General features: G+C 37.2%; 1 protein-coding gene across 4 annotated transcripts in view; it reads right to left on the reverse strand.

The window, feature by feature from the left end:
- Window positions 1–3,043: 3,043 nt before the first annotated feature.
- The window catches only part of LOC115211302 (breast cancer anti-estrogen resistance protein 3 homolog), a 242,706-nt gene continuing 232,694 nt past the window's right edge, over window positions 3,044–13,055 (reverse strand). For all 4 annotated transcript variants that reach the window (XM_029780106.2, XM_029780107.2, XM_036500331.1 and 1 more), the window contains exons 5-7: window positions 11,142–12,629; window positions 7,106–7,274; window positions 3,044–3,759 (exon numbers count right to left, since the gene is read on the reverse strand). In XM_029780106.2, coding sequence (XP_029635966.1) covers window positions 3,256–3,759; window positions 7,106–7,274; window positions 11,142–12,629 — 2,161 coding nt within the window. In that variant the 3' untranslated portion in view covers window positions 3,044–3,255. The remainder of the gene's footprint in view (window positions 3,760–7,105; window positions 7,275–11,141; window positions 12,630–13,055) is intronic.

Here is a 13,055-nt window from a genome sequence, read left to right on the forward strand (position 1 = left end):
ATAAGTATGATCTAATATAAAACTCCTCTTTGAATTGCTTTTCTGCTTCCTATCACCACTCATTTCTGCAGTACATGTCTTTTGAGGTGCAGCTCTTAAAGGTTCCTCTGATACTAGATTTCTTTCCCAGTCCTTTTGCACCTCTAGAGATAGACAATATTCAGATGCTCTGTTCAATACAAAAGAAGGAATAAGGACATTATTTACACTAGCTTAAAGTGCAAATTAGAAAATAAGTTGAATGGGTTTTCTACATAGAATATAGTTTGTTTAAAGGCTTTATCTTTCTCTTGTCAAATTCCTAGCTTACTTCTTACTGGAAGGTCCATAGAAAATGTGAGAACAGCATCTTCACTGGCTTTTACAATGTGCTAGATACCTACCATCCAAGAGCTGTATTCCACATTGTATTTATGACTCAGGGAATAACATTGATGTCTTCATTAAAGTGTCCTGAGTTTGTGAAATGAAAGACATTGCAGTCGAATCCTATAGTCTGGGCAAAGATAAGGTAGCTTCTTTGTAGTTTGTGCTGCAATAAAATGCATGCAATGCATACTATGTAGTGTTAGGAAGAGGATCACATCATCAAAATCATATCCTAAATAGAATGAATGAGCAAGCTTGGGTTTTTCGACCCATCTGTGAGAGTAGTTAGTGACTCCAAATAACAACCAGCTTAGAAAGTGATCCCCCATCTAACCCTTGCTAGCATGCAAAGCAGATGTAAAAATGATAGTGGTGTAGAGTTAGCAGGAAAACGGGTAAAGAAATACTTTCCAGAAACAGAACGGCCAACTGGATGAGTAAAGGAAATACTAACATAATATTAACGTAAAGTATACTAGCCATCTCAATATGGCTAACCACTAGGGGTGGGTGTTACTGTAGCTTTTTAGCCCCAGGAGATCATCGTCTCCAGCTGGCTTTAGACACAATTTCAGTGCCCTCCCTTTGCAAATATCAGAAGGGCACTGAAATTGTGTCTAAAGCCAGCTGGAGACGACGATCTCCTGGGGCTAAAAGCGTCAGTAACACCCACCCCCAGTGGCTAGCCACATTCAGATGGTTAGTACACTTTACGTTGTCGAGCGGTTACTGTTTACATCTCGTTCGGAGATTTATTAATGCTAACATAATATTAGCAATCACAAAAACTAGTTAATCAAGATTATTAGTTTCAAATTTTGGCACAAGGTCAGCAATTTAGTGGGAGGAGGTAAGTTGATCACATCGACTCCATTGCTGAATTGGTACTTATTTTATTGACCCTGAAGTTCGGTGGAACTTGAACTCAGAAAATAAAAATGGACAAAATGCATTCAGCATTTTGCCCAATGTGATAATAATTTTGCCGGCTCCCTGCCTTCATCAAAACTATATATTGAGGAGGGCCACATATTGTGCCACAGTAAGGATATCAAAGTCAAGGGTGACAATTCAACATTAAAAAAAAAAGTTGAAAGTGATGATGTCTATCTTATCAAATACTGTTTAGCCCCAGGCCAACTGAAGACCTATGATAAAAGGCATTACAACCACGACCATCTCTAGTTTTCAGTATAGTGTGTTTTGAATTATATTATCTAATGTATCCTTTTAAGATTTAGAGCAATAATGGTAGATCATGTTTTTTTTTTTTTTTTTTTTTAGCTTGAAAGCTCAAAATTTTAATTTTTCATTATTAATCATGTTATGTGAGTGTTCCCTTAAATGTGTACATTGTCTTCTACTTTTAGGTAAATGCTTAAATTTTTCATTTGATGATATTGCAGGGAGATTTTCTTAAAGTTCATTGCTTCTTGCCTTAGGTATGACATCCCTGCTTTAGTCTCTTGTTTCTAGCTGGCTGGTCGAGTAACCACATAAGAGTTTTCTTTATTGTCTTGTCAAATGTAATATTCTTAGTTTCTTTGAAGACAATGATGTTTTTAACTACAGATAAGGACTGTCAGACTGAAATTAGAGACTGATGTTGTTCCTTTTTATTTACTCTTATTCTTGCCTGCATCTCATTTAAGAGTTGAACTACTGGTGATGTTAAGAAATTCTAATCTCTCTCAATATTCTATTTTTATAAAGAACACACCCATAAACTGGTTTTCCAGGTTTGTTGTGTTGAAATAATATAAGCTGATAGCTCAATATATCTCTAGAGAATATTGTTTATCATTAAGAAGCTTGTCAAGACTTGGGGAGCAGTTTTGGCAGGAGTCCAGCTAGCACAAGACAAAAATTCTAAATACTTTCTTTGCTGCAAATCATAAATATATGCTTTATCGTCACTTTTAAGGCCTTATGTAAGAAAAAATTATTTTTATATTTACTGTATTGCCAACAGAGCTTAACACTGCAAAAATAAACAAAAAGGTGCAGTGTTGGCTGTGTGGTTAAGAAGTTCACTTCCCAACCACATGGTTCTGGGTTCAGTCCCACTGCATGGCACTTTGGGCAAGTGCCTTCTATTAGCTCCAGATTATATATAAGATTAGTATAATTTTCATGAAACATTGATATATATGTTTTCTTTTTTAAAGCCAAAACAATGCATGTTATCAAAAATTAATAATACAAGTTGACAGTTTATATGTTTACCTGGTATTTCAATATTTCATGGTTAGGATACTTTCTTTAGGAAATCTGTGGAGAGAATGTTTTGTTAGCTGATATTTCTATTCTGCAGAACAGAAGTCAACTAACAACACATTTTCTCTGAAGGCTTCCTTGCTCTGAAATATTGAAATAGCAGGTAAAAATATAAGCTGTCAACTTGTATTATTTATTAATCTTTGATAAAATGCATTGTTTTGGCTTTAAAAAAAGAAAACCATTTGTATGTTCATGTTTGTGGCTCTTATTTCCAGTCTTATCTGTAAACATGTTCAACCATGGGAAAACATTACCTTGCTTGGAAACACGTAATAATTAACAACAGAAAGAGCGTTTGGCCATAGAAATTCTGCCCTATGCCAGCATTGAAAAGTGGAGGCTAAAATGATGGGATGATTAGTATAACTTTAAATAGACAATAGTTATCACCTGGTATGGAATTTTGAAAGATTTAATTATTTCATTCCACTTTCATTAAATATTTGTATATAACATATAGTTAACTGTGCAAAAGGTGGAAAATAATTATTACATAAATAAATACAAATATTGTCTCTGATTTTACAAAAAAAGGCTTAAAACTGAATAAAAATCAGTGCTTGTTTGTTTGAAGTTCCATCTACAGCTGAGCTGCCTAAATATGTGTTAAACAGCAGTGCCATCATTGCCAGGTTCTTCACGCTGGTTGGACATTGCAGTTAGAATTTTGTCAAATATCTCATAGCGCTCCTGTGGATTTGTAACAGAACCCTTCTTCCCCCATAGCAATCGTACTTGGAATTCAGTCCTGAGAACTTCCTGAAGTTCTGGTGCTTCTCGAAGTTCACCAGTTAGTGATTGGCTAGACATTTTATAAAGAGCTATCTGTGAAGAGATTAACCTTGCTGTGTCAAGGTGTACGAAAAAGCTCTCCAAGTCAAAAGTAGAATTGTTTGTTTCCCAAGGCATCATATCCATCATGGTTTCTAGGGTTCTTTCCATCAAGCTAACAACAGGTAAGATGTTTGGAATGCTGACATTCTGAAGGGGTAGCAAAAACGATCCTTCCGTTAGGGTCTGATGAACACCTCGTAACTTCTTATCATAAATCATTGCACTGCCTGTGTGATCTTGTCGTAGAATCAACCAAGTATCACGGAGACGTTTTACCTGTAAAGAACAAAATATTTATCTGTTAATATTTCAGTTTGACATGAAATCAATGTCTTATCCACTACATTCATTATTACAAAGAAGAAAAAAAAAGTAAAATGGCCAAAAACTTAAGAGTAATCACAATTTTATGATTGAAACTTTAACAACAATCATGGCATAAAAAAAATAGAAAGAAGTTTGTATATTTATAGAATGTTTGGAAATTTGACTTTTTGCATATAAATAGCTATGAAATAAAGTCATTGGTACAGCAATGAATCAAACTTGGAGGTATGAGGTCAACTCCCACAGCATGCCATTTCATATATATATATATAATTTGTTTACAAACACAATGGAAAAAAATAAATAAGCATGTATTTTTCTTATTTAAATTCTAGATTAGTTTTAAAAAGAAACGAACTATTATTTGCACTGTGTACACTGAGATCTGAAATGAAAATCCTCATATTAATACATTCCAGCAGTTTCAAATGCAAATATGCTAGTTGTGTATATCACAAGAGAACAGAGCTTCTCCCTTTTACAATGACAGTGTGTTCATAACACATTTGGCTCATTGGTGCAAGGGATTCTGGGATGCCAGTATTTCAACATGTGATATCTTGTCAACTAAAAGGGCTTGGACCTTTGAGCCTAAACAAATTGCTGGCTTTAATTAAAATTTCAGCAGGCAGGTTTTTGGGCTGATCAGTGTTTATATCTATCTATCTATCTAGGATGGGTAAACTGTTAAAATCATTTGCACATTATATAGCGAGAGCTGAAATGATGATGAGGCTCAAAGGTCTACGTATTTCTGACTGACGAAGCAGAACATGCTGAAACACCAGTGTCCCAGAATCCTCAGCACAAATGAGATGAGGAGTGTGTTAAGAACACATGGTTGTCATAAAAGGAAGTTGTTCTGATGTAAAAAAAAAAAAAAAACAGCAACCAGCATATTTACATTTCAATCAGCTGGAATGTATCAAGAATAAACATGCAAATAATTGTGCAATTAATGGTATAACAGGGCTAAAATACATTGACTCTCAATGTAACAGCTATATTATATTTCCTTATTAGCTTTTAAAATAGGTAAAATATGTTTAACCCATTAGCATTTGGATTTCTCTGTCAAATGTGATGTTTATTTATTCACATTGATTTGAACTTGCCAAGCTTTACCTTGTAGCTTTGAGATTTCAGTGACATGATTGTTTAGTTTTAGAAGGACATTGTAGGATGTGAGAAGCCAGATCTGGCTGGTTTGAAGATAAAACAGGTTGATTATTTTGGCCAGATATGGCCGGTTTAAATGTGAAAAGGTTAAACCCTAAATTTTAGAGCAGCATGCCTCACTAGAGGCAGAATCATTACACCAAAATTATTGCTCTAATATTGAAGTTAGATTTCAGTGTTTCTTGCAAAACCTTCAACTCTCATCATCATCATCGTTTAACGTCTGCTTTCCATGGTGGCATGGGTTAGACGGTTTGACTGAGGACTGGTGAGCCAGAGGCTGCACCAGGCTCAATCTGATCTGGCAAAGTTTCTACAGTTGGATGCCCTTCCTAATGCCAACCACTCCGAGAGTGTAGTGGGTGTTATTACATAACACCGGCACAAGGGCCAGTCTGGCAGCACTGGCAACGACCACGCTTGAATGTTGTTTTTCATGTGCCAGTAAGGCAATCCTGGCAATGATCACGCTCGAATGGTGCTTTTCACGTGCCACTAGCATGGGAGCCAATCCCTGGACCTGGCAAAGATCACGCTTGGATGTACTTTTAACATTCTCCTGGCACAAGTGCCAAAAGGCAGTACTGTCATCGGCCACGTCAGCGATTTTGATTTCACTTTCCTCAATAGGTCCTCGCAAGAAAAGTTTATTGTCCAATGAATGAGGGGTATTCATAAGTGAGCTGGTTACACCCACTGGCATAGGCCATGAGCTCAGCATATCTCCAAAGGTCTCAGTCACTAGCCTCGGTAAGGCCCAATGTTCGATGGTCATGCTTCGCCACCTCATCCCAGGTTTTCCTAGATCTACCTCTTCCACAGGTTCCCTCAACTGCTAGAGTGTAACACTTTTTCACACAGCTGTCCTCATTTTTTTGCAACACATGACCATACCAGTGCAGTCGTCTCTCTTGCACATCTGATGCTTCTTAAATCCAACTTTTCTCTCAGGGCACTTACAGTTTGTCGTGTATGCACACTGACATTATACATCCAGCGGAGCATACTGGCTTCATTCCTTACAAGCTTATGCATGTCCTCAGCAGTTATGGCCCATGTATCACTGCCATATAGCATGGCAGTTCGTACACATGCGTCATACAGTCTACCTTTTACTCTGAGCGAGAGGCCTTTTGTCACCAGCAGAGGTAGGAGTTCTCTGAACTTTGCCCAGTTTATTCTTATTCTAGTGGCTACACTTTCAGAACATCTACCCCCGCTACTGACTTGGTCCCCTAGGTAACAGAAGCTATCAACTACTTCTAGTTTTTCTCCCTGGAATGTGACAGCTGTTCTCTGCACATTTTCAGTGTTTATAGCACTTGAGCCATATACAAAAACTATCTTCCCAATTAGCCTTCCTTTGATATTGCTGCACTTTTTATGTGTCCATAGCTTTCACTGGGTACATCTTATGGAGTTTCTACCTATGCCTTTTCTACAGATCGAGCAGGGCCATCTACCTGAAGGGATTTGTGGTTTGTCTGCCTTCCTACTTAAGACTTTGGTTTTAGCTAGGTTGACTCTAAGGCCCTTTGATTCTAATCCTTGCTTCCACACCTGAAACTTTCCCTCTAATTCTGATAGTGATTCAGCAATTAGAGCAAGGTCATCAGTATAGAGGAGCTCCCAGGGGCATCCTGTCTTGAATTTCTCTGTTATTGCCTGGAGGACAATGATAAATAAGAGGGAGCTGAGGACTGATCCTTGGTGGACCCCTACCTGGAATTCTTCACTGTACTCATTGCCAAACTTCACCTTACTGACAGCATCCCTGTACATGGCTTGCACAGCTCTCACTAACCATTCATCTATCCCTAGTTTCCTCATTGACCACCAGATAAGGGATTGGGGGAGCCTGTCAAAAGATTTCTCCATGTCAACGAAAGCCAGGTACAGAGGTTTATCTTTGGCTAGGTATTTCTCTTGCAGCTGTCTTACCAGAAATATAGCACCAGTGGTGCTTTTCCCTGGCACGAACCCAAACTGCATCTCATCTAAACTGACTCTCTCTCTAATTAGTTGGGTTATGACCCTCTCCACGACCATCATTACCTGATCCAACAACTTGATACCTCTGTAATTATTTGTATCTAAAGCAACATTTTAAACTTACCTGTTTGAAACCAATTCCTTCCATGACGTTCACAAAGCCAAATAAATTTCCAAGAGTATTTTTAAGTTCTGTAGCAACCTGAATCCATTTACTCAACACTTGTGCTCTCATTACAATTTTGTTCCAGATGAGGATTGTTGTGGCTACAAACAACTGCAAGGTGTAACATCTACAACAAATTATAGAAGAAGATTAAAAGATAAGGGACTATCCAGCAGAACATTAAGACTGGAGCCTTTTCCATTAGGCAGGAGGCTGTGTAGCTTAACTCTAACATTCCAACTATTCTCCCAAATGTAATGCTTATTTATTCACATTGTTTTGAACTGATCATGCATTATCTCATGGCTTTGATATTTCTATGATGTGATTGCATATTTTTTAAATTATAGTGTAAGGTAGGTGTGAAAGGCCAGATCTGGTCAGTTTGAACACAAAGCAGGTGGAATATTTTGTCTGGATATAGCCAGTTTAAAAGCTAAAGAGTTAAGTCTGTTAAATATTGACTTACACAAGGAGACTTCATATTGCCCCCTATTCACTGGTGCCCTTACCATCTTTGCCATTCCATTGCCTTGAATAATACTAGAAATCATCATCGTTGTTTAACATCCGTTTTCCATGCAAGCATGGGTTGGACGGTTCAACTGGGGTCTGGGAAGCCAGGAAGCTGCCCCAGTCTGATCTGGCAGTGTTTCTACAGCTGGATGCCCTTCCTAATGCCAACCACTCCATGAGCTAGAAATATTGCAAACATTTCAGAATTCCTGTTTACAACTGATTTTCTTTTATGTTTATCAGTGCTGTTCATTAAAGTCACTAAATGCACAGATCTGTAACTGTATGTTCTGATGGTGACCATACCATCTGTTCCAAGACAGTCCATATCTAGGACTCCATAAATCCTTGGTTGTCTTCAGCAGAGTACACTCTATTGTAAGTTTTCTAACCTGAGGATAACCACACTCAGAGACTCAGAAAAGCATCCAGGATGCTGTCCTTTCTTCTCAAATTAAAACACGTGAAGAAAAATAAAAACTTTAAGCACTAAAAAATAGTTAAGAACCCCCAAAACGTTTAGGAAAATAGAGGAAGAAATATTTGCATGTATTTGCTTTTAGTCATTAAGCAACAAGTAAATGAATCAAAAGTCTAAACTGGTTTAAGGACATCAAAGAACAAGAAAATATAAAAGGTATTGATATAAATTCAAGAATCAGTGGCAATAGAAATTGTTTTACATTATGAATTAATTAGTAGCAGCTAGAGCAGTTTTCCAGATATTTACCAGCTCTGTTTTGGCAACATTTTGTGACTGATGTTGAGACCCAGGTCAACACTGACTGAACAAATCTTATAATTAAAGGTGCTCAAGCTGTGACCATCCTGATTTTTTTTCTTCAGACAAAGAGGATCTAGTATCAAACTCAAAAACTAAATTCCATAAATAAGGTAAAGTTCAACTGAAGGAATGGTTCAGCATCATGAGACAGCCTATCAACTAATCTACTTCTAAAATTGCAACTGGTTCCTTTGGTTTCTCTCAAGCAGATCTCTGCTCACTTTATGGAATCCTTTACTCTAATCATCAACAACAATGGCTCTATAAGCAGTATTCCAACAGAATAAGCTATATTTGCTGCCTGTTAAGCATCCAACTCAACAATGCTTACACACAGCAAAATTCTTCCAAACATTCCTTCTCCATTTTACCAATTGACATACTTGTTGCTTCAAATTAAAGTCACAGGCTTTGATAAGATTGCCTTCATTACCCTCAAATGGTGCATGAGTATTAGCTACTATCATTGTCAAACTATTCAATCTTTCAGTGTGTATCTGAACTAACTTGATCTTTGAAAATATGTTAGTGTACCCTAATTTCTGACACTGCCAATTGCCAACCTGTTACTCTGATATTCGTCTCAAATATGAATCACCATTGCTCCAACACTCTGTCTGTCTGTCTCTTCAGTACGGTTTCTGTATATTCCAGATCTACTAGGGACCAGCACTCCAATGTCACACCCCCAAAGGTTCCACATAACATGTTTAGCAAAAATGAATTTCATTATTTACATGAAGTTGTTTTATCTCACAGCAGCAAAAATTTTGCCAGATACCATAAACTTCTTGCTAAGTTGCCAGCCAATAGTCTTCATCTAGCCTTACTATCACTGCATGCACAAACATGATTCTGATCTATATTCTGTTCATTCAGGTAGGCTATGAGATTAACATAGTCTTATGCAAAAAATACTACTCTTCGCTCTTCCCTAACCCTCCATGCATAGGTACCATTCGTGTAGAACTTAGATACCTCAAGCTAAAATTACATTGCCTTTATGAATAGATATCTTAAAAGATCAACCAGTGAAGATATGACAATCTAATCTCAACAACATAAAGATGAAATTATCTTGTATCTTAGCATCTCTAGTACTGAACAATGTGCAACAAAACCTTCCAAGTTGATACAATTGCTTGGCTTCTTGGTCTCTGATAATCTTTACTGGTGTCCCTACCTATATAACATAGTTAAAAAAACTTTATTTACAGTGGACAGACAGGTGTCCTCACCTTGTTTGTTGTCACCACAACGTTTTGGCTGATGTACTCTCCAGCCTTCATCAGGTGTTCTGGTAGAATTTCGAACCCAACCATTTATTTAACTAATGGGGTACTCTGTTCTCATTCCTATGGTATTCTTTTTTGCTGATGTTATTTTTTCTTCTGACATTATTTCCCAAGTCCCTGCCTGGGATTGAACTCAGAATCTGAGGATTTGTATGGGCATATAATATAATGGATAAGAGCACAGGCCACTAATACTTGTGGTAAAAACAAACAAGGTGAGGACACCTATCCATCCATTGTAAATAATGTACATAATTCCTCATCTCAAAGAAATATAGAATCATAGTTAAAACTTATCAAAAAGGAGTCCCTCTTCAAAGCCAATCAATGGCTGACTCACTAAACAGTCATTTCCAGAAGGAAGTAATGGTCCCAACGCTAAAAGTATAAATGGCTTAGACTTCCATACAGCTGACTGACAAAGACTTACTCGCCAACACATTTCAACTTTTAGTTCACAGATGTGCTGTTTTCTCCCTTTGCCAATTTGGTTCCTACTGCAATAACCACTGTTCCTTTGAACTAGCTCTATTCAAGTTCACCTAAAACACCTATTTGTCATTTCATTTTTAATGTGTTTCACAGTCCAACCCTGCACTAAGTATTTACTCAAATCCTTCTTCCCTGAATAGCAACCCTACTTGGAATTCCTTCCCTTCCTACAATTTTTCCCCAAGATATTGACTTACAGATATTAAAACTGCTCACTTCCTACTTCAGATTTGAACCATAAAAAATATGTACAAATAAGTTATGTGCAGAATACAGGTTGTACTACATATACTGAAAAGCATCGCATATATTAATTTCAAATTTTGGCACAAGGCCAGTTATTTCTGGGAAAACTGAGGGTTGAGTCAATTACATTGACTCCAGTGTTTAACGGGTATCAACTGGTATTTATTTTACTGATCCCAAAACGATGAAAGGTAAAGTCAACCTTTTAGCGTTGGGACCATTACTCCATTCTGGAAATGACTGTTGAGTGAGTCAGCTATTGATCTGCCTTGAAGAGGGACTCCTTTTGAACCCAGAACTTCCACCATTGGCTAAATAACTCATTCCTTACACAAAATAAAATGTAAGACATAAAACAATCTTTGCTATAAGAAGAATGAAGAGGAGATATGTCATGGTAAATGACAATATTCATAGGGACATGTATTCTACTGGAAAGAAACTGATTTATCCAGGAACTTGATCTTTTCAATGGGTTTTTGCCATTTTTGTTATATGTAAGAAAATAATTCTTAGGTGATGAAGGTTATGAGATAAATACAAAATATTCATTAAAAACAAAATGTAACCCTATCAAAAAAAGAAAATAATAATAACCCCATATGGAACCCAAACTACTGAAAGTGATTCAAAGTTGGCTGTGAGAAAATTTATATTTTACCTTTCCAAGATATCCTGCCGTAGGACTGAACCTTGTGGTAATGTAATCAGTTCCAAACCAGACAGAACTCCAACTCCAAGATCATCCTCTCCAAGAACACGGATAAACTCCACATCAATTTTTGTAAGATGTTGAGCAATTCGTCGTGGATTGTCCATTAATATATCATAGACTTTGAAAAATACATGAACATCTAAAGGTTTGTTTTCATCAGGTATCAATGCCCCACAGTAATTTTGCAAATTATAACTTTTATGGAAGCCTTTTTCCTCTGGAATGGTGATTTCTCTTGCTTTCATGTAATTAACATCGAAAATTTGCTCAGTGTATTCTTCATTTATAGAATCTTTACCGGATGGAAATTTGGATTTACTAGGAAATTTGTTTTTTAAGTGGGATTTACCATTTTTGTTAGTACTTGTTCCTTGACCTGAAGAAACATTTTTCAGGTTTTGGTGATAGGTAAATTCCAACTTTTTATCAGCTTTGACCCAACTAGGTGTTGCAACAACCTGATCAAGTTCACTATAATCCATTTCATCATCATATAATGCAGCATTTCGGATTTCAATTGTAGGTCGTTGCTTTGTTTTGATTGAAGCTACCCTGCTGGGTTTAGGGGGTGGAGATTTAAACAAACTGCTCTCTGATGAAGCTGGATTTAGGGAATTATCTGGCAGTGTGAGGAATGTTGGATTTACTGGTTGTGGTGACAAGATCGGTTCACTACCACATCGAGTGTGATGAATTGGAGGGGATGGCATTGTAGGGGTTGCTATTGGTGATAAAGATGAGCTGTAGCCAATCGAGGGAACACTGTCAGAGCGACCCAAGTGAGTTGGGGAAAATGGAGCTTCACAATTGGATTGTTCTAAACAGAGTACAGGTTGACTCCCAGTTCTTTTGTGAAGATGGTCTTTCATTCCAGTTGGACTGCCAGGTGGAGTTGTATTTGGGGTCACAAAAGGGCTAGGTTTGGGGCTAATATTTGGTGTACTTGAATAAAATCCAGAATTCTTATTCATTGGCGAGCCATACTTCATATCATACGAACTAAGAGGTAATTTCCGAGCTATAGCTTTTTTCAGAATTACATTTGATGCCTTGGTTACAGGTTTAGAATTTTTTACATAATAATCAATGAGACTAGGGATGGAATTGAACTCATCATCTTCCAGCAAATAAATTATTTTAGGTTCGGCATATCCATCTATTAAAACTTTAGAATTTACGATAAAGTGCATGGGGACTCCATGCCAACCACAAGAGAGTACAAAGTCTCCTGGCTGCGATACACTGTCTCGGACAAGGTAGTCACCATTGACAACCACTAACTGTTCGGCAGCAAGTCGACTGATCTGACCATGATACCAAGAATAAGATCGTAAATTTCCTGGGTCCCCTTGTAACTCTAGATGTAGATCAAGCTGTAGTTTCTCATTTGTTGCATTCTGGTTGTTGTCATAAATAGTCGGTGAGAAGTAAGACCTGAAGAAAGAGACAAAAAATAAATAAATACTATGAATTTTCACACAAACTCTACATGACATATATGACAACGGGAAATAAATAAATGTAAATAAATAGCTAAATATGCAAAGAATATTTATATGGGAAGTATTGAAGTTATATGTAAACTATTTGTGACCTTGTCAGGTCAGGTCTGATGTATGCAGCATCGGATCCTACTACTGGTAAACTGTAAACCAGTACAACCTGTGTCAGTGGGGTAGAAAGGGCTCCTTAGCCGTAGAGAAGGCAATCTATCTAGGGAGATAACCTTACAATAAATCACTCGGTTCGTAGCTTAGAAATACTGGGTTGACATCCAGCGGGAACAGCTTTGTTTCATGGAGGAGGAAAGATCTTCTTTAGTACTTGGTTGTACAATGCTTTCCAATGTGTGTAGTAGTG

Source organism: Octopus sinensis, linkage group LG1, assembly GCF_006345805.1.
Source record: "Octopus sinensis linkage group LG1, ASM634580v1, whole genome shotgun sequence".
NCBI classification, from domain to species: Eukaryota; Metazoa; Mollusca; class Cephalopoda; order Octopoda; family Octopodidae; genus Octopus; species Octopus sinensis.